A 27742-nucleotide genomic window follows, 5' to 3' on the forward strand; every position below is an offset into this window, starting at 1 on the left:
ATATACACAGTTAGTGCGCTTCATCAATCTTACACCTCGTACACTTTTTGCTGATGGATCTTCAGTATTTGAACTACATATAACCTTTCCTGTCCTTATAAGCTGCAGACACAGACATATGTAAACGACACTGTCTGATTAAAACGCAGGTGTTGTGCGTCCCCAGGTACTGGTGGCTGGTAGCAGTAGCTCTGCCTCATTCCCTGCCTGTTCAACACAAGGCCTCATGGCTGCAGAGCCCCTGGTTCCTCCTGCAGTGTTGTCTGTGGGCTGAGCTGGAGAGGGTCCAGCTGCTCCTCACAGGGGCTTCTTCAGGATTAGCAGGGGAGCCCGTCTACACTTCAGCACCACTGGGGCAGAGCTGGCTGTGTGGAGTCAGGAAGGGGCCAGAGGCACAGTTGGGGTAAATATACAAAAAAAGAGCACATTTCATAGCAGTGCTGGCAGTGGCGTCTCTTGGACACTAGAGGACGCAGTCAATAGTGTTGGCAGTGATCAGGTGTGGATGTGAGGAAGTTCCTCTCTGTGAAGGATGGACTCCAGCACTCTCCTGTAGATGAGCTGATTCATGACTCTTGTGTCCTGTGCTGAACCCCACAGGTTTATATTCATTTAAACACATTCTGAAACACAGTGGAATTGAACCCCCTAAATATTGGAGAACCTTGACTGCAATGTATGTCACCATTAATTAAGTTTTTTATGTACATACAGCAGTTATTGTGGTCATTCATTTAAAAAGAACAACAAAAACAAAACATTGACATTTTATAGTTTTCAGTTTTAAATGAAATTAAAAGTAGAATATACTAAATCAGTGTTTTTTTCTCCATGTTTCTGTCAGTTTTACTATGAACCTCAGATCCCTCTTATTAACTGACTCATTTTGCACACTGCAGCACTTCTCTCTGCAGCTGCTTTTCTGTCTCCTTTATTAAAGAGAAAACCCCTCCCTGTCCTCGGTGCTGCGCGTCTCCTCTCTGCTGGGTGGCGTCTTCAGGGTGAAGGAGGCGTCCTGAGAAGAAACAGTGATGTGTTATCGATGTATTTGGACAAAACTGAAATGGCCCCATTTGATTTGTCATCATACCTGTGTGAAAGTTTCCTGCTGTCAGTCTGAAAAGGAAATGCTGTGTGTGATTGGCGGGGCGGGGGGCTGTGTTTCTGCTGGGGGTCCGGGCTGTGGAGCAGCAGCTCAGTTGCCCTGTGCGCTCAGGGGTGAAGGCAGGGGTCTCAGCTGCGTTCAGAGGAGGGTTCGTCTGTCCTGTCTACAATGGAGAGCTGCCTGTCCATCTTCTCTCTGGCTGTCCTGGTTCTGCGCACAACAGCCAGTAAGTGTCTCAGTCTTCCTCCTCTCCAGCTCGTACAGATGAGGCAGTGATTCACTCAGAGACTGGGAGCCGGGGGCCGGGGCTCAGAGTCTGGGGCAGGGGGGCAGTCCAGCTGTTCAGGGAACGGGGGAGAATGGACAGTGGCTCCAGACAGCACTTATACCAGCTAGTATCACATATTTCATTATTATATGCATTGAACACATAGCTGCGTTATGTTTTAAGTGTCACTTTTGTGGAGATTAAATACAGAGACAGCACTATACAATACAATACAATACAAGCAGTACTATTTGTAATCAGAAACTGTGAAATTTTAAACATTGTTTTGTGTGATGTATGTCGCTGTGGATTTAAAAATAATACATGAAAACTGATAATAATACTAACATAATCAGTAATGATACAAATCTGTGATACATTATATACAGGGTGTTGCTTTGTCTCAATACAATAGTATACTGTGTACTAATCCATATTGAGCAGAAGAAAGTCAGTCAGAAGTTGTGCTATTAATTATTTTAAATTATTAAAATTGATTTAATTAAGTTATACTTCATGTGGCTGATGAAAATATAAAAGGTTAGGTGAAGGATAAAGTTTAATTTCAGGATGAAATGCTATGGATCTTTCCTATACAGTTCTGTAGGTTATTTGTGAAGTGCACAATTACTTTTGTGGTCAATATATTTTATTCTTAAGAGGGCTACTGGGGATATTAATCTGATAGCTCTTCATGTAATAAAAACTTATAAAATCAATGGCTATATTTGAGCCCCTGAATATCTAACATTAGTGTTGCATGGGTATTGGGTTTGTAAAACAACTGCAGTTGAATGTGAAATAAAAGTGATTATTACTAATAATAACTATAATAATATTGCTTTAAAAATTGCATAATGTTTTCTCTAGACTATAATAAATATCAGAGCAGTAATTGAATCTTGTGTGTCACCCTGTGCAAGAACACGGCTGTAGGCCAGATAGCAGTGCAGTCATGGATTACAATATGATTGGAATGTATAATAATAATAATAATAATAATAATAATAATAATAATAATAATCACCTGCAGAATGACATGCCATTCCTATTTGTCTCAATGGTGTTTTCCACTCTGACATGGTATATTAATGTGTTGATAAAAATACAGTTTTCAACCATACAATTCCATCAGTATTGAGTGTAAACTGTTGTCCAAAATATTACAAAGTGTCCAGACAGTCATTGACCCTTTCAGCTGCCCTCTGCACAGCACATGGTCTTCAGTACAGCGCATTTCTAGTGGAGAGACGCTTCTATTCATTGTGCTAGTCTGATGGTGATGCATTTTGAAGTATAACTTTAAAGTGTCACATTGCAATAACTCCTGATTTAAAATAGCACTTAAAATATTTTGTACAAATTAAAATACTTAAAATATTTAACTGTGTCCACATAAAACATAACTAAATTCATTGTACATTTCCTATTGGTAATTTTAAAAAATCATTTTTTTAAATTATTAGACAAATTAATTTCCCTGTGGGGATTAATACAATTGTAGTCTTAAATTAGACTTTTTGTGACTGATGAAAATTTAAAATGTTAAGTGAATGAAAAAGTTTAATTTAAAGCTGTGAAAGCACTGGGTATTCAAAGTGCACAATTAATTTTGTTCTCAATATATATTAATTATCCTAATTCCATGTTTGCTCAATCTAGTATTTCTATCAGGAATGCTTGGGTTCAGTTCCATTTAATTTTGTGTTGCTTTTAGTAGCCTATATTGTGTAAATATAAGATTTGTATACTGTTGTGATTCTCAGAATTGTGCATATAATTACATACATGTCGACACATGTCTGTTTGATGCATATATTGTTAAAATATTAATGTCTGTACAATTATATAATTGTAGAATCAAACATGGCCAACACCAATACATTGATTTACTTATATACTGAATCTAATCAAAATAATCTTACAGATGATTCTACCCCATGAATTATAATGAATTTGATCCAGCTGAGCAATTATTGTGGTAACACTTTAAATTACGGTGTCCTTAATAAATTACTGGTGAATGGTTTATAAAACAGTAAGAAAGCGTTCATAATGCCATTTATAAAGTATCAATAACCCTTTATAAGACACCGGTGTCCAGCGGTCAGTCCACGCCGCTCTCTGGTGCTGAGTCTGGGGTGTCCATCGGCGCTTCCCCATTCTAGACTCCGTCGCCACAGAAGGCGCTCAGCCTTCTGCGCTGCGTCCGGCAGCTCCTGGCTCTTCTCCGCAGCAGGGCTCAGGGTCTATGGGTTTACACTTACATTAACATATCATATTTATTTAAAAGCTATATATTTGTTTTGTGACTCAGTGGGTTAAGATTTAAGTGAAATATGTATTTAAATGTTAAATGTTTAGTTTGTAAAGCCAATATTTAGGATTTAGCTAACAATTTAGACAATCGATATTTATTTTTCAAAATGGAGAATGAACATTTATTGAAGTATTTATTTAAAAAACAACAATATGTATAAATGTATTTACAATATCTGGAATAACACATAATATTTAAATTCAATCTGTGAATACAAACATGCAAAAATATGTGCACAAACTGTTATATTTTGAACCCATAAGTGCAGGTCCAGCGCCATGGGGGTCAAAAGTGGGCAATGCCCCCTCAGTTGTTATATTGTGCCCCTTATTTGTTATATTGTACCCCCTCAGTTGTTATATTGTGCCCTCAGTTGTTACATTGTACCCCCTCAGTTGTTATATTGTGCCCCCTCAGTTGTTACATTGTACCCCCTCAGTTGTGTTATTGTGCCCTTCAGTTGTTATATTGTGCCCTTCAGTTGTTATATTGTGCCCCTCAGTTGTTATATCGTGCCCCATAGTTGTTATATTGTGCCCCTCAGTTGTTATATCGTGCCCCTCAGTTGTTATATCGTGCCCCTCAGTTGTTATATCGTGCCCCTCAGTTGTGTATCCCTATTCTGTCCTACACTTTGCCCCTCAGTCATGCTCACTGGATCAGTTGCGCTGATGACTGCGCTGTGTATAGCGGCTCAGAATAACATCAAACCTGAAGTGTTCAGACACAGCGCTCACTCCCGGCAGCTCATTCATATTAATATTAAACCGGCTATATGCGTCATTCTTTAACTCCCAGCGTCGGTAGTCAGTTTGACTATTTAATTTGACTTTCAAAGTTACCTATGCACACAACGAGAAAACAAGTTTCACCGCGCAGCTGCATGACAAATATATCTACCATGAATAATTAGTGGGCAAAGTGAACAGTGTAGCAGTGCTCACAACTGCGTGAAAAACTGTGTCGTGACAGTGAGTCTGATGAGTTCTGGCAGAAACACAAGGACACGGACACCCGCTCCACGCAATCGGCGCAGAGAAGTGAGTATTGATCTGAGAGAGAGTGCGCAGCTGCGTCCGAGTGTCATTGTGCTATCGATGTGATCAATCCTGTGTTATCGTCGAGGCTCCACCTCACGCATTGTTTCTAAAATCTCACGCATTTCCCAAAAAGATTACGTGCGCACCCCCAACGCCAACGCTCATCAAAGACCTGTGAAATACTTGTGCCCCCTAGTCATTTCTGATGCCCCCTACATAAGTGTCCAACAATGGGCAGAATGTCCTCTTCCATGCAAAAAACACTGAGGAGCAACTGGATTATATCAATCGGGTTTCGTTACAACAATTTAAAAAGACAAAACGTTCTTTGTGGAGAAAAAAATGGAACTCCACATAAAAATCTGAATTTCAGCATCAGAAAATACAAAAGGCCACATAAAAGCATATACAAAAAGTTGACCTTAGTCAGGAAAATACTATACAGAGAAGGGAGGGGGAATCAAGGCCGGCGTATAGGCAGAGTAGGCAATTGTCTAGGGCCTCGGGCTTGAAGGCGGGGCCTCCATAACCATACCATCCCTATTCGCTCACTATCAGTCCACCAATCAAGACCGGGGGCCTCCAACATAAATTTTGTCAAGGGCCTCCAAATGTCTATAACCGGCCGTGGGGGGAACAAAGGACTCAGTCAATCTCTGACCAGCTCCCTCTCCACTCGATTCAACACTATATAATTCCCTTCCTCATTCAGCATTCATTCATTCTACCTAATCTATAACCTTACAGTGAGGTCAGTATTTAACAATGCATCTGTCACTCTTTCATTTTCCCTGTTCTCTGCTTTTCTCCCACCTGCTCTGTCTTCTGTCTCTCTCTTTGCTCTATCTTCCCTTTTCGTTGAGCTTATTGCCTTTTTAAAAAGACTACAACAGCTGCCTCCACCCAACCAATGTGTTACATAACAAACCCATAAATCAATCAAGTAATTGTTATTGTTATTTCAATCATTCTAAATAAATAGTTGAACTGAAAACTCATAGGTGAATTGGTTTCTCTTTTAAGATTCTTTTTAGAGGGAAGATGCGGTCAAGTCACAGATGTGCAATAATCATTTATTTATGACAAAATAAAACAAATATCATCCAATTATATAACTGAAAATAAGTAATTTTAAGCTTCTGCTGGATTACAGTAAGAAACAGATAATACCCGATTTCTCCTTTGTCCTCTCACAGGACAGCTTAGGTCAATCTGGTCAGGCAGGAAGCGGTGTCTCTCTCTCTCTCTCTCTCTCTCTCTCCTCTCCTGCTCTGTCTTGTCTTGTTGTCTCTTCTCTGAACTTCTCTTTGTTTTCCCTTTTATAAGGTTTCCTTTCAACCAGTCACATTTTCCCACCACCATGACTTAGGTGCTTTATGCGAATGTAATTTGGAAGTCTGAGGTCCTTTGGAATTTGGCTAGGAGCCAATCAGAAGACAGGTAACAGTTTGGTCTTCTGGACATACAGATAAGGTTACATGGGGCTACCAGTGGCTACCAGGGAACTTAGATAAAAGGAAGGAAGTCTGTTTCCTCTGCCAAACCAGATGGTATAGAATTTCCCATAGAAAAATACATTCTAACAAATAATATCTTACAGGAGCAAGCACAACCAATAATGTGATCAATAAAAATATACAGAAATCCATATAACTAAAGGACAGAAAGTAAGGTAAGACCTAGTTAATGAAGCGTCAGCATGTCCCGAGGGTGCTGTGTGTCTCTCAGTGATGTAATATTGGGTGCTGAGAGGCGTCTCTGTTCAGTCATGAGGTTCCTCTTCACACTGTCTGTGGAGGAATGGGGTCCTTTAGACATGACGTTTTATAGGGCTTTATAGTACCAAAAGTAAAAGTAAATTGTGATTTTAGTAATAAAGTGGAAGTGTTTGTGTGTGAGCCTCATGAAGGGGGCACACAAGAGATTAATTTGATGTTTTAATCCAACATTTTATTTTCCATAAATTATCAAGGTATTTTTACTCAATTTTATGTTCAAGAAAACAAAGTCCGACAAAAAGAAATGTTATTAGACTCATATCTGGATATTACTTTCATGTGTATTCAGTATTAACAAAGGGTAACATTGGGGGTTTATATAAATAATTTGGAGTTTTCTTAGCAAACACACTGTTCACACACACACACACACACACACACGTATACATATATCCCAAACAGCTGTATAATAATATAAAACAAAATAAACAATATAAAATGTGTACCCTGTAGTGATCACATGTGTTATAATGTAATCTATTGCACTGGGTTTGAATCTCAAACTCAAAATGATCCATCTCTGAACAGTGAGGCGCACAGGCTGGCGGGGGGGCAGTGGCTGAAACAAACGAAGGGGCACTTCGGTCCCGGGGGGTCGGGACACAGGGGCACTTAGGAAAAAACGACAGGGCAATGAAAAGGGGCAGCGGCTCCATACGGCCTGTATGTGAATATAACTGAAATCATCCGTGCACTGCAGCGTCTTCACTGCCATGAGCTGCTGACCCAAATAAGGCAAAATATATCATGAAAAAGTACTCGTTTTACAAAAGTTTCATTTCATTGAATAACAACGCCTTTCCACACTGCTGTGTGATCATCAGGGCTAAATACCTAATATGTGAGAGTGCGGCTACAAGATCATTTATTCATTATATAAAACAAACGTTGTTTAAGATGGCGTGCGTAACATCACATTTTATATTGATTATATATATATAAAGTGTAAACATCACCATGGACATGATTTCGGGACCTTTTCTCATATACAACTGTATTTAAATCATAAAGTGAATAATACAGTTAATATGTAATGTCATCACTTTCAACCCCCAAACAGCCTCTGAATGCGCAAAAACTGCATGTCAGAGCAATCAATACTCTCTCTGCTGGGGCTGCAGCAACAGAGAGCTGCTCTGAGGTCACAGCGTGTGTCTCAGTGCGGGTCTCCGCTCCGGCCGCGGGTTCGAGTCCATCTCTGACCAGGAAAACAACAGCTGATGCGCCAATGACGACAGAGGGGCGGGTCTGTGCCGCGGGTCCGGCTCACTGATTGGCTCACTGCAGCGCTGCTCATTATGAAACAGCGTGATTGGTCACAAGTCTCTCGCAAACCTGAAACATTTAATTGCACGTATATGTATGTAATTCCTCTCTGCAATTATAATAACAGTAACAAGTCGTCTGTGGGAAATGTAGTGGAGAAAAAGTACATTATTTTGTTGGTAAATGTAATGGAGTAAAAAGTACATTATTTTGTTGGTAAATGTAATGGAGTAAAAGTAAAAGTAGCCACTAATAAAAAATACTAAGTAAACTACAGATACTCGAAAAACGTACTTAAAGGTAGAGTATGCAATCTTTGCCAGAAAACTTTTTTTTGTTATACTGGTTGAACGTCTCTTCACATCCTGATAGCAATCAATAATTTAAGTGGTCTAAATGTAAAATATATATATATATCTCATATCTCATATCTTCTGTGGAAGGGAGAGGACTAAAAAAGGATCGACCAATCATTGTATTCGGTCCGAATGTAATGATAGGATGTCCTTCCTGTCGGTCAATCTGTATTTGCATACCGCCGCGCAACTTGTTCGCGCAGACAATCAGACGTCATCAGCGCGGGAACCTTGACGCTGTGCAGAGCGAGCCGCAGCTACTATTTTTAAAAACATAATAACCGTAAATAAGATGTTTACGTTCGTTATTATTGTAATGTGTAACCTATGAGTGAGACATGCGATAATCCAAAACTGCTGCGATCGATTCCACCCGCACGTCTCTCCTCCTGGCGCTGAGACTCCGCTCTGTGTGTGTGCGCATGTGTGATGGAGGGGGCGTGGCTTTGGAGACGCTCTGAAGCGAGGGCGGCTCTATCTTTCAAAACAAGCCGCTACTGCTGCCTCTCAGGATTTGTACTTCGCTGCTTTACAGCCCTGGCCGCCTGTGACTCTCTCTCCTCTCTCTGCAGGCAGTGATGCTGTGAGGCTGGTGAAGGGTGGCAGTCCCTGTGCTGGGACACTGGAGGTCCATCACAAAGGACAGTGGGGGACAGTTTATAGTTCTAGCTGGGATGTCAATGATGCCGCAGTGGTGTGCAGACAGCTGGGCTGTGGATCTGCTGTATCAGCACCAGTCAATGCTCACTTTGGAGGCGGGTCTGGATCAGTGCTGCTGCATGAGGTTTCCTGTCGTGGGACAGAGTCTGCGCTGAGGGACTGTGGATCAGATGAAGTCAAGCGGCGTGGGTTCACTCACAGAGGGGATGCCGGAGTTATCTGTTCAGGTAGGAGACACAGATTCTCTCCATTAACGTCAGACTGACTTTCACTGATCTTGGCATAAAACATTGATCCCACCTCCCAATACTTCAGCAGAACTGACTGCACCACAAACTCGTGACACTGGACTCATGTCTTGTTAAAATGGACATGATCTTTATTAGAGAAGTGTTACTTATTTACATATGTCAGTAGGGATCTTATTGTCAATCTGGTCACAATAAAGTGGCAGCAGCAGGCTGGCTACATCATTAGCAAACCAAAGGCCACAGCATATTACCTTATTATTATTGTATGCACACATCTGTATCCTATACTGAATATAGTCTAGTAATGAGATGAAATAAATTAAATATAACATGATATATGTACATTTTTGATCAACAACTGAATGACTCTGCCAAATCCTGGCACAATCTCTGGAGAGCAGCTTCTTCAATATCGCTTTTAAACTGAGGAGAGGGGTTTTGATGGTGAAGTGTAAGACCCATCTCTTCTCCTTTGTCTGCGAGTCTGCATAAGGGCAGCGGTGTTACAATGTCTGTCATGTCGTATGTTATGTCATGTGTATAGTGTTCTGTATTTGTTGTTTTATATACTTATTTATTTGTATTTGATGTTTTGTACAGCACTTTAGTTTTTAAATGTGCTCTATAAATATGTGATTTATTGATTAAGTAGTACTGATATTAGAGCTGTATTCATGTGAGATGGAATAATCAAAGTATTCTTTATATGTGTTAGAGGTGATAATATTTCCCAGAAGTGCTCATAAAATGAATCAGGATAACCATCAGCACCTTGTTATTTGACATTGATTTCATTGCATCTTCTGATTCATTGTTTTTGAGTGATCTTTCAATTAATGCTGATTGTTCTTTGGTTAATTGTTGACGTTTAATACTTTCTAAAAAAGAGTGAATAAGATGCACTGGGTGTGATATCTTGAATGTGTTATAAATGCCTTCCAAGGTCTGTATGACATTACCCTCTGAATCATTTATCATGGGTATCAGTGAATTATATTTGTCTCTTATGTAGGTTAACCAGAAATTTGTAAGATTTATTACTATATTCTAATTGATTATGGTGTGATCTTTGAACTAAATTGTGTTTTTATTTATTTATTTCTGGATTTTTTTGGTGTTATTCTGTCCCTCACTGTTAAAATACAGCTACCATTAAAATTATAGACTGATCATTTCTTTGTTAGTGGGCTAACGTACAAAATCAGCAGGGGATCAAATACTTTTTTTCCCCCACTGTACTTAGATTTTCAGAAAGATTTTGATAAGGTTCCACACCAAAGACTGATCCTCTAATTGGAAGCTGTAGATGAAGTATGGTTTATGAACTGGTTGATGTATAGGAAACGGAGGGTGTCGATTAGAGGAGTTGCTTCTAACTGGAGTGAGGTTGTTAGTGGAGTTTACAAAGGAATGAGACCATTCAATCAATCGTTCTCTTTTGATGTCCATGAATAACTAAGTGATCCAAGGATCCTATCCAGTTTTTTTTTTGTGTTTTTTTTTAATGTTCCCAGATTTTCAGCTTCACCCACATCGCTGTGGAGTTTGTTCCAGACTCCTGCTTTCCATCTTGAATGCCTTTAAGCCCAATTTCCATTTGTGTCCCCGGTTGTGTGCGTCCCTGCTGATCTGGAAAAGCTCCTCTGGTTTGATGTGGTTAATGCCTTTCATGATTTTGAAGACTTGGATCAAGTCCCCACGTAGTCTCCTCTGTTCCAGGGTGAGAGTTCTTAGTTCTCATCTTCATGTGAGCGGAGATTGTAACGGGGTGACTACTGTAGGTGGGTGACCCAGATGCAGAGCGTGGGGAATCCAGGGAACAGTTGAGAGGTCAATGGCCGTCAAGCAATGATATCAAAGCAAAAGGCTTGGTCAAGGAGATGGGCGAGGTGTTTGGGATCAGGCAAACGGAACAAGATAGGTAATCCAAAGATCAAGAGTCGAGGAGGGAAAAGCAAGGTTGGTAACACTAAGGCAACTATAGACAGTCAAAGCTTGGCATTGGTACTGAACGGTAAACAATACTTTGCACAAAATGGCTTATAGCTAAGGTTTCTAAGGGTTTATATGGAGAGGAGGCAGTGCACGGAGACAAGGGTCAGGTGTGGTAATTAGCTCAGGTGGGTAGAAGCAATGATTCAATAATCAGCAGGCAATACTGTGCCACAGAGCAATGGTGACCTCTAGTGGGGGCGGGGAAGTGTCAGACAGGGGATTTGACGGAGATCACCAGGTTAACCTGTATGTATTTATTTATAATACATGTGTTACTTCTTCGATGGTATATCTTGAGAATTTCTGAAACCTCTGAATGATGTGACTCTCCTGGAAACATACCCTGGGTATTTTGTCCCCAATTTTATATGTCCAGCTTTTTCTGTAACGTTGTATTTTGTGCCTTTTTGAATGTACTTATGAACCAGTTCTACCAATAATTTGCCCCTATCTCTCCACAATAGGATGATTGGATTTATGTAATATTAAACTAAGTCAGTAACCATATTACATTATTGAAGGGTGTGAATGCTTTTAGATACAATTGAATAAGTCTGGTCATGTGAATGCTAGATAATGTTTTATATTTACCTGAGATTAATTCATTAAAATATTCTTCAGATTCGTGGTGTTTTTTTTATTTTTATTGTGTACAGCTCACTGCTGTGTATCCAGATCGTCACTCTTTACTGTTCAATGAAATTCCAGGTCATCGGGATGTCAGGCTGGTGGGCGGCAGCTCTCTCTGCTCTGGGAGGGTTGAGGTGCAGCGTGGAGAGACCTGGGCCTCAGTGTGTGATGCTGACTTTGACTGGCAGGACGCGGAGGTGGTCTGTCGGCAGCTGAACTGTGGAGTTCCCTCAGAGGTGCTGGGGGCGGGGCGTTTTGGACAGGGGGGCAGCCCGGTCTGGTCAGATGTGTTCCAGTGCCGAGGAAACGAATCTCAAATTTTATTTTGCCCCAATTCAACAACACAGAAACAAGGCTGCAGCCATGAGAGTGACGCCGGACTGGTGTGTTTTGGTAAGAGCACCATGTTTTACAACCTAAACTGTGAAGAATGACATGCAGTGCTTTGTTTCTTGATTATTTTCATCACATCAAACTTTAAAATACATTTCCAGTTAACAGTTTACATAGCGAGAGATTCTGCTTATGGGATATATGATGAATATTTGTGTGCCTTTACAAAATGTGGCATTATATATACATTTCAAGCCTTCTATGCTTTGATTTGGATTGTTAATTTTGCTCGTTTAGTTCAAGATACATGAAGAGAGTGACTGCAAAATACAAGTATTCATAAAGATAAATAAAGGACAGAATAGTGCAGGTTGACCTACAGTGAGGGAAAAAAGTATGTGATCCCCTGCTGATTTTGTACGTTTGCCCACTGACAAAGAAATGATCAGTCTATAATTTTAATGGTAGGTGTATTTTAACCGTGAGAGACAGAATAACAACAAACAAATCCAGAGAAATGCATTTCAAAAAAGTTATAAATTGATTTGCATGTTAATGAGGGAAATAAGTATTTGATCCCCTATCAATCAGCAAGATTTCTGGCTCCCAGGTGTCTTTTATACAGCTAACGAGCTGAGATTAGGAGCACTCTCTTAAAGGGAGTGCTAATCTCAGCTCGTTACCTGTATAAGAGACACCTGTCCACAGAAGCAATCAGATTCCAAACTCTCCACCATGGCCAAGACCAAAGAGCTGTCCAAGGATGTCAGGGACAAGATTGTAGACCTACACAAGGCTGGAATGGCCTACAAGACCATCGCCAAGCAGCTTGGTGAGAAGGTGACAACAGTTGGTGCGATTATTCGCAAATGGAAGAAACACAAAATAACTGTCAGTCTCCCTCGGTCTGGGGCTCCATGCAAGATCTCACCTCGTGGAGTTTCAATGATCATGAGAACGGTGAGGAATCAGCCCAGAACTACACGGGAGGATCTTGTTAATGATCTCAAGGCAGCTGGGACCATAGTCACCAAGAAAACAATTGGTAACACACTATGCCGTGAAGGACTGAAATCCTGCAGCGCCCGCAAGGTCCCGCTGCTCAAGAAAGCACATGTACAGGCCCGTCTGAAGTTTGCCACTGAACATCTGAATGATTCAGAGGAGAACTGGGTGAAAGTGTTGTGGTCAGATGAGACCAAAATCGAGCTCTTTGACATCAACTCAACTCGCCGTGTTTGGAGGAGGAGGAAGGACCCCAAGAACACCATCCCCACCGTCAAACATGGAGGTGGAAACATTATGCTTTGGGGGTGTTTTTCTGCTAAGGGGACAGGACAACTGCACCACATCAAAGGGATGATGGACGGGGCCATGTACTGTCAAATCTTGGGTGAGAACCTCCTTCCCTCAGCCAGGGCATTGAAAATGGGTCGTGGATGGGTATTCCAGCATGACAATGACCCAAGACACGCAGCCAAGGCAACAAAGGAGTGGCTCAAGAAGAAGCACATTAAGGTCCTGGAGTGGCCTAGCCAGTCTCCAAACCTTAATCCCATAGAAAATCTGTGGAGGGAGCCGAAGGTTCGAGTTGCCAAACGTCAGCCTCGAAACCTTAATGTCTTGGAGAGGATCTGCAAAGAGGAGTGGGACAAAATCCCTCCTGAGATGTGTGCAAACCTGGTGGCCAACTACAAGAAACGTCTGACCTCTGTGATTGCCAACAAGGGTTTTGCCACCAAGTACTAAGTCGAAGGGGTCAAATACTTATTTCCCTCATTAACATGCAAATCAATGTATAACTTTTTTGAAATGCATTTTTCTGGATTTTTTTGTTGTTATTCTGTCTCTCACTGTTAAAATACACCTACCATTAAAATTATAGACTGATCATTTCTTTGTCAGTGGGCAAACGTACAAAATCAACAGGGGATCAAATACTTTTTTCCCCTACTGTATTTATGTATGTATGTGTGTGTGTGTGTGTGTGTGTATGTATTGTACACTAGTGAATGTGTAACTGGTACATTTTCTGAAATGCAGGGTACACAGAGGCCAAACTGGTGAATGGCACTGACTCCTGCTCTGGCCGAGTGGAGCTGCGGTACCTCAGTGAATGGGGGACAGTCTGTGGTCACTATTGGGATCTGAGAGACGCCAGCGCTCTCTGCCGGCAGCTGAACTGTGGGTTTGCTGTAGCGGCTCCAGGACAGGCCAGGTTTGGAGAAGGCAGTGGCTCAGTATGGGCGGATGTGTTTGAGTGCCAGGGTAATGAGACACGTCTGTCACACTGTGCTATCTCTTCATGGGGGCGAGCCAGGTGTGCCCATGGAGATGATGCAGGAGTCATCTGTTCTGGTGAGAACGTCCACCTTTAACAATGACACACACGGGGAGAAAATGTCACTATATTTGATTTGACTGAAGTGTTTGCCTGTTGAGATTTAAGACATTGCATCTTACTTTTGTTTAAGAAGAGCTGTGTGTGTCAGGTGTGAATGACTGATACTTATACACACTAATAGAATATAACCGTTTTGTTACTGTATGGTTGAATGTTCATGGAATTAAAATTTCAATTTCCTAATACCTTAATAAACTATATAGATGAGAGGATCCCTTTCCGGGCCGTCAGGCTCTTCCAGTTCACCAGACATGATTAATTTGTAAATAATTGTGCTGCTTCTTTTTCTAAATAAGGTTCTCGCATCTTCTGGCCCGTATCTACCTCCACGTAATTTCTGGATTTGATTAATATACAATATTTTATATGTAAAGCAAATGTGACCTATTGCTGGGATTATGCTAATTACATCACTCCAATGTATGGAAATTAAATGCATTCTCTGTGTTCATTTTTGTTTTACAGCTTCAAACATTAGCAAGACTTCATCAAAAGAAGGTAAATACAATTAAACATTAAACATTCCCCGAAGCAAATATGTAAACGGTAGCTATTGCAGTATTTCTTTTATTGAAGGTGCTTTTTATAAATGTAGTATGGCTTAAAATACATCATATCTAATGTGCTCACCTAAACTACACTTGTGAAGATAAGATAATTTTGAAATGTATTATTCTACAGATTTACTCTTCTTTCTCAGCCTGTATCTTAAAATGATCATTCTTTCATAATTATGTTCCAGGTTTTCCATCTCCAACTTCTACCCCTTCAGTAAAAGCAGGTAGGACATCCCACCCTTTTGTGACTATTCCAGTGTTGCAGATGTGTTCAAATGTAGAGATATAGTAATATTACAACTCAGTTTCTGTGTAAATACATTAGTTTGCAAATAAAAATCTGCCCCTTTCCATAATTGTTAAACAATATATCAATTAAAAGTAAAACAGAGGATTAAACAAATAAATAAATCCATGTATTCATCTATTTTCAATAACTGCTTCATCCAGTCTGGTTGCAGTGAACTCGATAAATTAAACACTTTTGTATTAATGTGCATTTATGTGATGTCTTCTGCTTAGCAGTTCCCATGTTCACCCCCAGTTCACCACTATCACATCCGTTTTCTCTCTCTTTCTCTCAGTCCCACACCTCATCATTGAATAATCGATCTGTATCCCCTGATCAATTAACTCACACCTGTCCCCAGTTTCCTCTTCCCTCCACTCCGTATATATTCCTGTTTGAAGACTTCTTTGGGAAGTCTTGTTTTGCCATCTTAGCATAATTTCTGAGCCTTTCTACTCCGTGTTACTTTCCTAGTTCCTGACCCTTGCTTACTCTTTCTCGATCATCGATTTTTGGATTGCCTTCGTTGCCTAGTCAGCCTGATCTCTTGACCTCCTGACTCTGACTATTGGATCTCCTACAAAACCGTGTTAGCCGGCCCCAGACCTTTTGCCTGTTTACTGACTTAGCCTTCAGTCCGCACTTGGGTCCATCATCCCAGACTCTGTTTGCGAGACAATTTACAAACTGCAGTTGAACTATAGTTAAATCAGTTATTTTGTGCATGCTTACTTTTTTCTGCTAGTGTATAGGGTTTACATTAACAATTTCTCTGCAATGACAATGTTTAAATGTATATGAGTTTACCGACTTTTACTGTTACTAACAATTTGTGCAGATAGTTTTGTTTTAAATGATTTGTATACAATTCTAGAACTCTGAAACATTAAATATAATTCTTGCTTTCAAGTAGTTATGTAGGAAATGTGAATATTAATTATTCAGGTTTTAATGGCAAGTGCGCATTACCCATATAAAATACAGGGATTTATTATGCTGAGATTAGTCTTTTTTACAATTTGTCCAACAGCTTGTGTAGCTGAGGAGTTTTGTTCTAAAGTGCAGACAAGCCTCAATCTCATCACTGAGACTTGATGGGCGGCTGCAGATCACCTCCATTAAATTCTGTTGTTTACAAAAGACACTTTATGGGACTGATTTTTCAGGCTGTGCAGGTTCTTGATTGCCATATTAATCTGCGACACTTTAATCATCCCCATTAGAGCACGAGCTCATCAGGCTGGCTGGGGGAGGAGGTCCCTGTGCTGGGAGGCTGGAGGTGTATCACAGTGGCTCCTGGGGGACGGTCTGTGATGACTCCTGGGACCTGGCAGACTCTCAGGTGGTGTGCAGGCAGCTCCAGTGTGGGACGGCCCTCAGGGCCCCAGTGCCAGCCTACTTCAGCCAGGGAACTGGAGCCATCTGGCTGGACGAGGTGGGCTGTCTGGGGAACGAGTCGTCTCTATGGGAGTGTCCCTCAGCAGGGTGGGGACAACATGACTGTGGACACAAGGAGGATGTTGGGGTCGTGTGTTCAGGTAGAGAACCACAATATTCACACAACAGAGGTCGTGAGAGATCAAAGCAGACTGCTTAGGATGTTAATTCACCTGGGTGCTTGAACTGGCATCCAGCTATGCAGCTTCTGAAAGACTTAACTATAAAATTGGACTTCCAAGAATATTGAATTCCTGAAATGTAATTTATTTTATCACAACTGTAGCAAAAAGCAACTAATCGAATGTCTTGTAATAATCTAGAGCTGCGGTTTCTATAATTAATAATAATAATATTATTATTATATTTATTTATTAGCAGATGCCCTTGTCCAGGGCAACTTACAAAATATAAGAGCAATACAAAGTGCAATAATACAGCGCAGTTCAGGGCATAATAATTTTACAGATTCCAGTTTACACAAGTGTATATGAGATATACAGTGAACACTATATGAGGTCTTAAATCCTAGATTGTAAAGTGGATAAGTGCAGACAAGATGTTAAGTCACAGTCAAGGGACAAGGGAAAGGGAGCACAGAGCGAAATCAATATAAACAATACGAGTACTAGAAATGCAAAGCAAGAAGTATGACAAAACGTTGTATCAGTGCAATCTTACAGGAGAGTTAATGACTAAATTACAAGTACTGTCTGAAAAGATGTGTCTTGAGTAATCTCCAGAAGGATGTCAGAGACTCTGCTGTTTTGACTTCAGTACTTCACACAAATGTGCCACAGACTGGCGTTTGCGATCCACTGCTCTAGAGTGACTCCCCAACCTCGTCATTTGAGGCAGCAGGGTCTTCTGGAATTGAGTCCAGCTCAGTTCTCAGTTCCATAATTGACACAATAATGGCCTTATTTAGTCAAGATGATCACATTTAACCATTGACTCGGTAAAACGTGAGCAAGCTGAAGTGTCTCAGGTTACAAGAAGTGTGAGTATTATATTTTAATGTGTGAAGTAATGTTAAGAGAGTTATGTAGATATTATTTGTATGTCTAATATATATATATATATATATTCATTGAATCAGATTAACTCTGACTACACACCAGATTTTGCTATATTCCAGTATTGTAAGGAGCCAAAGTATAGATTGTGCACAAAGCCTTTGTTATTCATTATTATTGATACCCAGGTCTGGTCAGTTATTTTTCTCACTCTTGTTACTGTTGTTGTAGAGTTCAAGGAGATGAGACTCGCTAAAGGCTGCTCTGGACACTTAGAGGTTTTCTACAATGGCACCTGGGGCAATGTCTGCTTCAATGGTATGGAGCCGAACACAGCGAGTTTCATATGTCAGGAGCTGAACTGTGGAAAGAGTGGTCGTGTTGTGAATGTGTTTCCCAGGCGGGCGTCTGCTCCTAACTGGCTGGATCATTTTCAGTGTCGCCCACACGACTCCACCCTGTGGCAGTGTAAGTCCTCTCACTGGGGTGAGAATCGGGACACAGGTGACGAAGTGGCTGAGATCTCCTGCTCAGGTAAAGCACTGTGTTTCATCTCTGTATTGCAACTATCCCCAAAAAGCCAGGCAACCACTGGGCTGACACTCAGTCTGTCTGTCAGTTGATTCTTAGTTACAGTCAAAGATACAATTATTTTTAAAAACCAAATGATTAAATACACATTGACATTATTTTACAGTTAATGGATTGAACTATTAAAAAAAATATAATTTGTTGCAGTTGGTGAATAGTTACTCATTAGTTGATCAGACACTGAAACACTCGCCTGGAAAAATAAAAAAGAGTGAATATCTGCCATTTACAGTCAATTATCAGACATAGCCAAGTTTATAAATACTTTTGTTAAAAAACAAACCAACCAATCAATCAATCAATTATATACACGTGATTGACATTCCAGATTTGATCAAATTCAAGGATCTTTTATGACTGAAAGTTGGAAGGTAATAATTCCTATTATACCTGTTGCACATGTGGGTGCATGGGTGGGTAGAGTAATGCACATCTCTCCATGTACTCTATTTCCAATGAATGGTTCTGTGATATGAAATAACAATGCAGTATACTGAACGAATGTTAAAGTGCATTTTTAATTTAAAGGAGCAGAGGAAAGCCATGTCCCCCGAAGCTTCATCTCCTGTTCCTCAGTCCCCAACCAGAGAGTGTGCTCGAGTAAGTGCAGATTGAACTGTCAATGTTCTTGTTTGATACCAAGTGCAACCAAATAACAACATTAAAAATCATAGGTTACAATGCCTGCAGTCATATTGAAAATATATTCTCAGCTTCTTTACTTTTCAAATGTATATTATAATACTAGTAATTGTAGTTGTACTACTAAAATAATTGAATAAATAATAGTAATAGAGAGAAATAGATATTTCCCATGAGTACTAAAATCCGTATTACATTGTAATTACCTCTGCAATCCTCCCTCTTTAAAACATTACAATACTGGGGTAATAGTCTGTTACTCACATCAAAAGCCATTCACTTTGCTATGAGTGAGAAGGTTATGTTGCTGTGTCCCAGCCTTTATTGTTACATGCACTTGAATGGACTCATTCTATTTGTTTATTTTCATTTTATTTGAGGTTATGTGAACTGCTATTGTATGGTTGAATACTTTGCTCTTGTCTTACTTTACTACAATAAGATACTTTTTTGTATTAATACATGAATCTATCATTACATCAAAGTGTTAGAGCACAAGGTAGACTCGATGTGTTCTCTATAGCACTGGTTGGTAATCGGCTTTTTCTGGACACTAGAGCACATGCCCCTCAGACTGACTGGGGGAAACGGTGACTGTTCTGGGAGGCTGGAGGTTTTCCACAATGGCTCCTGGGGGACAGTCTGTGATGACTCTTGGGACCTGCAGGATGCCCAGGTGGTCTGCAGGCAGCTGGGCTGCGGGGATGCAGTGAGCACAGTTACAGAGGGAAACCCTTCATTTGGAATAGGGAGTGGACCCATCTGGCTGGACGAGGTGACCTGCAGGGGCAGTGAGCTGCACCTGTGGGACTGCCAGCACTCTCCCCTGGGACAGAGCGACTGCAAACACAAGGAGGATGCTGGGGTGATCTGTGCAGGTGAGTCTGGGTAGCTGGACTGCGGCTGTGGATTAGTCTGTGTGTTTGTTAGGGTTCCTCCCAGGTAGGAATTGGAAAGCTGCTTCATAGAGATGCCACACAAACATAATTGCCCTTGACAGACACTGTAGAAAAAACCCTCCTGCCCAATACAGGAAGCTTGTATGAGAAATATGTGATGATTGATCAGTGATTCTGTCATTATTCCTCTTTAATCTGCAAAATCTGCTGTAAATATCCACATAGAAATTGGGCTTTTAAATTGTTATGCATTGATCCTCTCACCACCGCCCTACATCGCTAATGAGACCCATGTCTGTTGTGTTTCAGGTTGGGTTTCAGTAACAGGTAAGAAAATTCTAAAAAACTTGTAAATATTAATAATAATAATATTAATGTGTGTATTTATGTATTAATTCATATGTTTATTAGTTACAGGTACACCATTAATAACTACCACATCTTCAACAAAAGCAGGTAAAACTTTAAACTTTTACACTCATGTGTATACAATAGAGTATAATACACTTCATGTGTTGTTGGTACTTGAATTCTTGACTTCCTAGTGATTTACTAATTTATTCTCTGTGGGACTGCTTCATTAACACTATCATACAATCATGAATGTGCTATTTTAATATTTGCACTGACGGACGTGTTTTCTCTCTCCTCTGTCAGCTGACAACGGGCCGCCGGTACAGAATCAGCTGCTGCAGGGCGTCAACATCCCAGCGCTGGTCTTCCTGGTGCTGTGCGCTGTGCTGTTCATAGTGCTGGCCCTGCTGGTCGGGCAGCTGCTGCAGAACAGGAAGCTGAAGAAAGGTGGGCATATCAATGTTGTGCACAGACTTGATCAGACAGCATTTGTTTTTGCTGCAACTTTACAGTGCTGTGTTTACTATTTTCTTGGGGGAACATGAGTTCAACACGTACACCAGCAGCAAGACGAGACATTATTTTCAAAAATGCATATTAACACTTTGCAGAGGATTTTACATTAACAGCTTGACATGGACACATTTATTCAAACATTACACTTAAGAAATAGATTTTATATTTGATAAAGATCTAATGTAGCCTTTAAGGAACAGAACAATCATGATCAAAATATCTGCTGTATGCATTCCATGTTGATGGTTTCACATTGAAAATGTTTAATATGTCCCCTCTATTAAAATACATGCACTATACCAAAGTCTGCAGTTGTTGCAGAGTGAGAGATGTGACTGTGTGTCTCTGTGTGCATTTCCTCTCACAGCCTTATCTGAGGTGGAGGTCGGCCCCCTGCATGAAGCCGTCTACGAGGAGATTGAGTACAAACTGGCCAGAGAGGGAACCTACAGCGCCCCCAGGAGAGGTGAGAGGAGAGAGTCTTCAGATGTGATCGGCCCTCCACACACACGGCACACTGGCACAGCCCACAGCGCCCACTCACAGGAGAGGATCTGTACCCACAGCAGAGACCCACAGCCGATCAAGACACTCAACATGAATGACTACTGCACACACTGAACACAGATTATCACATTCTCAACATAGTAATGCAAAATAATACAGTATCATTAAAATACAGAATATATGTTACAACCATGAAATGACAGACATGTTTATTTTCTATCTGATATCTCCAGCAGATGAAAAGCGGATTCTCATTTTAATGACTGATTATCACCATATTTTCCATATGTTAAAGACTGTGAAAGCAGCTCTGCTACATACAAAAATCCATGCAGAAAAGCTTATTCTTATGGAAAATATAATGTTTCATTTCTAATGATTGCAGATATGACTAACCTGCTCTCTGTTCACAGGGAGACTCCTCTCTGACGAGCTGCCCTCTGACTACGATGATGTGGAGGACAGTGAGGGAGACGCCATCTCAGGTGAGGGGGGCTGGAGTCAGTGGAGCTCAGTGCAGGTGTGGGGGGTCAGGGATGGGGACGTCAGCCCAGGGCTCACTCTGGTCCCATATCAGACAGAGTTAAAGCACTCAGTAGGAGCTGTACAATCCATAGTGACTTAAATTACACACACTATTGTGTTTCAGGAGACCTGTTTTATAACTGTGTTTGTGTTGATAAAGCAAGGGATCCTTATTAAGAACAGGTTCAGTCCAGTTGTCCAGGGTAAGTCAGTGCCGCAGTGTGAACTGAATGCCTCTCTGCCTGGTTTAGGTGAATCCAGGCCCCCTGTGACAGAAGAGGCCCCAGAGGACTATGATGATGCCGTCCCTGTGACCAAGAGCCCAGATGGTTTGCCAGGTGAGTTATTACAGGAAATCACCCGTTTCCCAGAAAATACTGATTTAAGAATATATGGGATGACATTAATGTATACTGATGCACCAAAAATTGAAATGTACCTCTTAACAATTCAAAACATATACTTGATGTAAGATAATCATATTATTAAATGCACCTAAAGAGGTTAAAGATGTTAAATACCTCAAACAAAACGTCTCAAGTAGAAAATTATGATATTTGTGATTGAACTGCTCTTGTGTTCACAGGGAGTGTCCTTCCTGACGAGCTGCCCACTGCGTATGATGATGTGGGGGGCAGTGAGGGAGACCCCGTCACAGGTAAGAGGGGCTGGAGTCAGTGCAGCTCAGTGCAGGTGTGGGGGGTGAGGGGTCTGATCCCTCATCACACTGAGAGATAAAGACTACAGCAGATGTGGAAGTCATTAGTCAATTCAATTAGGCAAGGTAATAGGTTGTAAAATCTTTTGCTAACTTGTATGTTCTTTAATTAACTGATTAAAGTAAAGCATGAGTGTGAACAGCTATTTCTATGGCCAAAGTAAGTGCTGGTCCTGATGTATAATCAATGCCTCTCTGCCTGGTTTAGGTGAATTCAGGCCCCCTGTGAGAGAAGAGGCCCCAGAGGTCTATGATGATGCCGTCCCTGTGACCAAGAGCCCAGATGGTTTGCCAGGTGAGTTATGACATGAATCTCCTGTTTCCCAGGGCTCTCTCTGACCAGGACCAGCTGTCAACAGGCCTCTCCCTGTCCCTGTCTATTGCCCGTCACCAACCAATCCCAATCCTGTAGCTTTACGACTGTGTCGGCTCTATCCATTATCAGCTCAGGGTCTCTGAGGTATAAATGTCAGCACAGTGTTTCATGTTGCTGTTCACCTGCACTGGTGCTCTGTCCCACACTCCCCGAGGTCTTCACACCTTCATCTCCTGCTCATCACAGCTGCTAGACTGAGGCCTGACTTTCATTTTTAGATCCTGAGTCTCTTCTTGAGCCCATCCATTTCCTGTCCCTGACACTGTGCGTCTCTGCAGGTGTCCCACACGCTGCTCCTTCAGTGGACACTGTCCTGGCCACACTGCCCTCTGAAGGAGGACCCCCGGCCCCTGACAGGCCTGACTACGATGATGTCGGGGATGAGTCTCTGGGAGAGGACGGGCGCTGTGATGCTGACAGAGGCGCCTGGAAGAGGCTCCACCTGCAGGTCTAGACACACAAGTGTTTACAGAAGAGTGTCAGTTCACACTTTTTGGTCAGGGTACATCCAGAGCAGTTAATAAGCAATCTGTATTATATTAATTGATCATGAATAACAACATATAAAAGCATTATCAATATATTAATATGGTGTTATCGCCAGGAAAGCAAAAGTAAGAGCAACCTGTTCAATGTCTGTAATGGATTCCCATCAGAGATGAGATGTTATTGTAGTCAGCAGTAGTTAGGATGCTCATGGTACAATACATTTAAATAAACTGAGAAGATGTACGCAGATGTAAATAAGAATACACACTGTGTATACAGTTGTAAAAAAACACATTGCAAATCAGGAGAAAATAAATACTGGAAATAATCCCATTCATATTCCTTAGTTGAAATGTTCTGACTCTGAACTTCATTCATATTAGACTTTCACAGAACTGTCTCATTGTTTCTGAATTTGATATTTTGCCATCACTGTAAATGTTGCTGTAGGTATTTGAACATAATGCTTTCTTGGAAACCCAGATCTCATAACTGCTTTATGTCTGTATTCCTCTTATACTTTTATATGTTTGGCTTTGCTGAAAATTGAATATATTAATGTATAGACTTCAATGTACCCCTTTGAATGGGCTAATATTTTAATATGAATTTCAATAAAGTTTTTATTTTGCATCACTATTTAAATTTGTTCTGGTCAGTTTTCAGATTAACTACAGTCTATGTACATGGTAAATATGTAACACCTAGACACAGAAGCCAAGGCTATAGCACCCAGGACCCTGGGGAGTACACTAGCCCAGCTACACAAGTTAGCTATATGCGTCATGCACACACCCTCACAGACGCTTTTACAGGTCAGGCTGCTTGTCTCAATTCCCCTTCAATGAAACCCAAGACACAGGTGTGGTGAAAATACAGGTAAGCCTTGGCTTTATTTCAGATCACAGCTGTACCGAGAGGTGGGTGGCTAGAGACACAGCTCTCTACCAGGAAATCCAGCAAACAAAACAACTAAAATACCACACAAATATCACAAACACCCCTCAACCCAGTAAGAATATTGGGTCACAAAATAAATACATAAAATAATACTAAATACTAATAATAAACCCCCAAACTCAACACAATATTTCAGTTATAATAAAGCTAATTTATTTTCAAATACGATCAAACTAGAAAGCTGCAATACCTGCAGTGTGTTGTATCTGAGTACAGGGTGTTGATCTGGAAAGCAACAGAACAAAAGGTCTGGTCCTTCATAGACGAATGATCCCATATTCCAGCAGCTGCTCTGTGTTGTGAGGCGGCTGCTGCCTGGGAGGAACCAGCAGCTGATGTGTGGAAATGAAGAGGAGCAGCTCTCTGATCTCAGTGTCTCATGAGGAGGACAGGGCCCAACAGCCTGGGCTTCAACCCCTTCCTGCTCCCTGCCCTGCCCTCCAGCACTGAGGCTCCCCCAGTCACACAGGCCCTGAGGGGACCGTTTAAGGCTCTGTGATGGCCAGTAGGGGCCGACCTCACTGGATATTACTTTACATTTTATAACATATAATCATTCAATCATTGTTTGTGTTTGAGGGTGTAAACTTGGGAAATATCAGGTTGTCACTGAATGTGAAAACACACAGGAAGAGATGAGGAAGAAAGTGAGAAAGCAAGAGATGGGGAGATAATGACAAGCGGAGAGAGATGAGAAGGGGAGACAAAGCACATGTATAGAAAGTGCAGGTGTTGAGCCGCACTGTCACCACAGGAGCTGTAATTAGCCTGTGATCAGCTGCTGAGGAGTTCAGTGTTCATGGACACTCAGGCTCAGAGTCACTGGGGACAGTCAGCTGTGAGAGACTCCCATAATATTCATACTGGAGCTGTGCAGGTCAACCTCCATTGTGACAGGAACAGCCCCCCCGTGTTCAGCCCTGGCTTGTCCTCAGCCACACTGACAGGACTGTGTGAGGAGGATGAGAACGGCCAATGGAGGAACAACCAGGAGCCAGAAATGTATTTCCCATGTGTCCTAAACTGGACTGACACCTGGGGCTTACAAGTTTATGGATACCATAATACTACAGTCAGCAAGCAAAGCTGAGCTAACAGGAATGTGTGATGTAGTCCTGATTACTAATTCATCCTATTGATGTTGTAAATGTGGTTTGAGTGTGTTAGGGTTCCTGTGAGGGGACTGAAGCAGCCTGATCTGAGAGGGGCTGTATTAGAGGAGCTGTGAGTGTACAGAAGCAGCAGGATGTCCCAGCTGAGACCAGGCTGTCAGTGTTGATAAGAGCAGCAGAGGGAGCGTTCCCTGTGTAGCACAGGAGATCAGCACACTGAGCCAATAGGACTGAGGCTTCACTGCATGGAGGGAGTCAGTCAGGACCCTGGAGAGACATCAGCCCGACTGCTGAGAGGGACGACTTCAGACACTGGATCTACACTTCAGACAATCATGCTTACCAATGTTTATTATCTACAAATAATATATTGAATTATTATTTTTGTATTATTTGTTATACATGAATCTTGTATTTCATGTCACTAGAGCTGTGAACACCTGGCCTCCCTGTGCCGTCTCCCTGTACAGCACAGCTCTCAGCAGCTTCTACACACTGACACCCACAGCCTCACTGCACAGCCTGGCTTCCTCTCCTGTCAGAGCTCAGAGCAGCTCAAACCACAGAGTCGGTACAGAGCCTGATCTCACACTCCAGTGATGTCATGAGGAAAGAGGCCCTGTATTAGGAGAGGGGGCATGGATACAAAATACGAACACACATGAAGGCATTGTCTTGGTACAGTGAACCCAGTCCCCATGGGATTCAAACTTAGGGAACACAAACTGAAGGAAGCTCACAGCTTCACTGTTTTAACAGCTAACAAGTCCTGCAGTCCTCAGTCTGAGTCTTACAGTTCAATTCTACCATACAAGCAACTTTTGCAGATTTAAAACTAACCAAAGAATGGCGGATGTCAAACTTTGCTTGTGACAGACTAGCTGTCCTGAAGGAAGACACAGGTGGACTGGGCTTGAAAAGACAGTGCCTACTGGTGCTTAATTATTCACAGGACCATTCACGGCCACAAAGAAAACAGAAAGTTCCCCTCATGGAGTCCTCAGACCCCATCGTGTCCAAAGATAAACTAATATTGTGTAGTAACAATCTAATAATCCAAAGTGAAGAAGAATGATGTACAGTGATGACCAGTGGAGAAACCAGGAGCTGAGAGCACATTTCACTGATGAGCTAAACTGGGCTTCACTAGTCCAGATTCTCCCAATGTAGGACAGTCACCCAGCAATGTTTATTTCATGCAGAATATCAGAAGTATCTGTCCCAATATTTTGATTTGCTTTTGGTTTGTATTGAGCCTGTAATCATTTTTTATTTATTTACAAAGTTCAAACGTAACCTAGTGTAGAGTGGCTTAGAAAAGGTTCAGTATTGTTTAAGGTTCAAATTCGGTCCCTATCTTATTGATAACTGAATCATTTCTACTGACTTCGCAAAGTCACTGGCAAAATCATTCAAATGTTTTCTATGCACTTGCCTATACTATAAGAAGACATTAATTAAAGCAGTTAAAGTGGGCCATTCAATATGTCAGAAAACACTGTACTAATACTCTAATAACTGAGAACATGTCAATGTATTGATTTCCATCGAGTTCTCTCACAATCATGTGCCATAACATAACATTGAACACATCCATTCTCATCTCTCTCTCCCCATCAATCACTAGAGCTATAAACACTGCACCTCCCTGTGCCGTCTCCCTGTACAGCACAGCTCTCAGCAGCTTCTACACACTGACACCCACAGCCTCACTGCACAGCCTGGCTTCCTCTCCTGTCAGAGCTCAGAGCTTGTGAGCAGTGAGTACAGAGAGTTTCATCTCCAGGAATAGTACTGAGGAAATGTGCCTTTCTAATTTAATGATACATACATGCAAGTGTTTTATATATTTGTAGTGTTCTTTCACAGAATCCGATGTAATCAATGTGCTGGAAAAATACATGAATTAAGTATAAAATCACACAGGAACGAACAAGATTATTTTATTGCTGACCTCTCTTAGGTCAGGTTAATGTAAGGATTTTGACATAGCTCTATCATGTTGATGTTAAGAAATATTGAAGTGTTTAAGTGCTCCTATCAACCAGGCTCTTTACACAGCTGGACTACATTTTTTTTTCTTTTTGCCTTTCTAGGTAGAATATAGTAGATATTAATTAACTTAATAAACCTACCTTGCTGTACCTTGCTGGACAGGATCGCCTCACACTGTCCTGCAGACGCCTGGCCAGCCACTAGAGCCACTGCTGTGTGGAGAGACAGCGATCCCTCTGCTGAAAGTACAGACCCTATCTCAGCCCAGCTCAGCTCAGCACAGTCACTGCTCACTGCTCACAGCTTCACACAAGCCATGAACCCATGATGTGTTGCTCATCCTGGACAAGCCA

General features: G+C 41.4%; 1 protein-coding gene across 1 annotated transcript in view; it reads left to right on the forward strand.

Annotated features, from left to right (window-relative positions):
• Window positions 1-7739: 7739 nt before the first annotated feature.
• LOC136718534 (deleted in malignant brain tumors 1 protein) overlaps window positions 7740-27742 on the forward strand; it is a 76054-nt gene continuing 56051 nt past the window's right edge. The window contains exons 1-18 of the mRNA XM_066696285.1: window positions 7740-7757; window positions 8669-9020; window positions 11715-12062; window positions 14046-14360; window positions 14872-14904; window positions 15149-15187; window positions 16476-16790; window positions 17937-18239; window positions 18825-18896; window positions 19496-19816; window positions 20147-20164; window positions 20495-20638; window positions 21075-21173; window positions 21628-21699; window positions 21991-22077; window positions 22326-22397; window positions 22666-22752; window positions 23112-23240. Of these exons, the coding sequence (XP_066552382.1) occupies window positions 7740-7757; window positions 8669-9020; window positions 11715-12062; window positions 14046-14360; window positions 14872-14904; window positions 15149-15187; window positions 16476-16790; window positions 17937-18239; window positions 18825-18896; window positions 19496-19816; window positions 20147-20164; window positions 20495-20638; window positions 21075-21173; window positions 21628-21699; window positions 21991-22077; window positions 22326-22397; window positions 22666-22752; window positions 23112-23240 (2824 nt within the window). The remainder of the gene's footprint in view (window positions 7758-8668; window positions 9021-11714; window positions 12063-14045; window positions 14361-14871; window positions 14905-15148; window positions 15188-16475; window positions 16791-17936; window positions 18240-18824; window positions 18897-19495; window positions 19817-20146; window positions 20165-20494; window positions 20639-21074; window positions 21174-21627; window positions 21700-21990; window positions 22078-22325; window positions 22398-22665; window positions 22753-23111; window positions 23241-27742) is intronic.

The sequence above is a fragment of the Amia ocellicauda genome, chromosome 22, assembly GCF_036373705.1.
Source record: "Amia ocellicauda isolate fAmiCal2 chromosome 22, fAmiCal2.hap1, whole genome shotgun sequence".
Taxonomy (NCBI): Eukaryota; Metazoa; Chordata; class Actinopteri; order Amiiformes; family Amiidae; genus Amia; species Amia ocellicauda.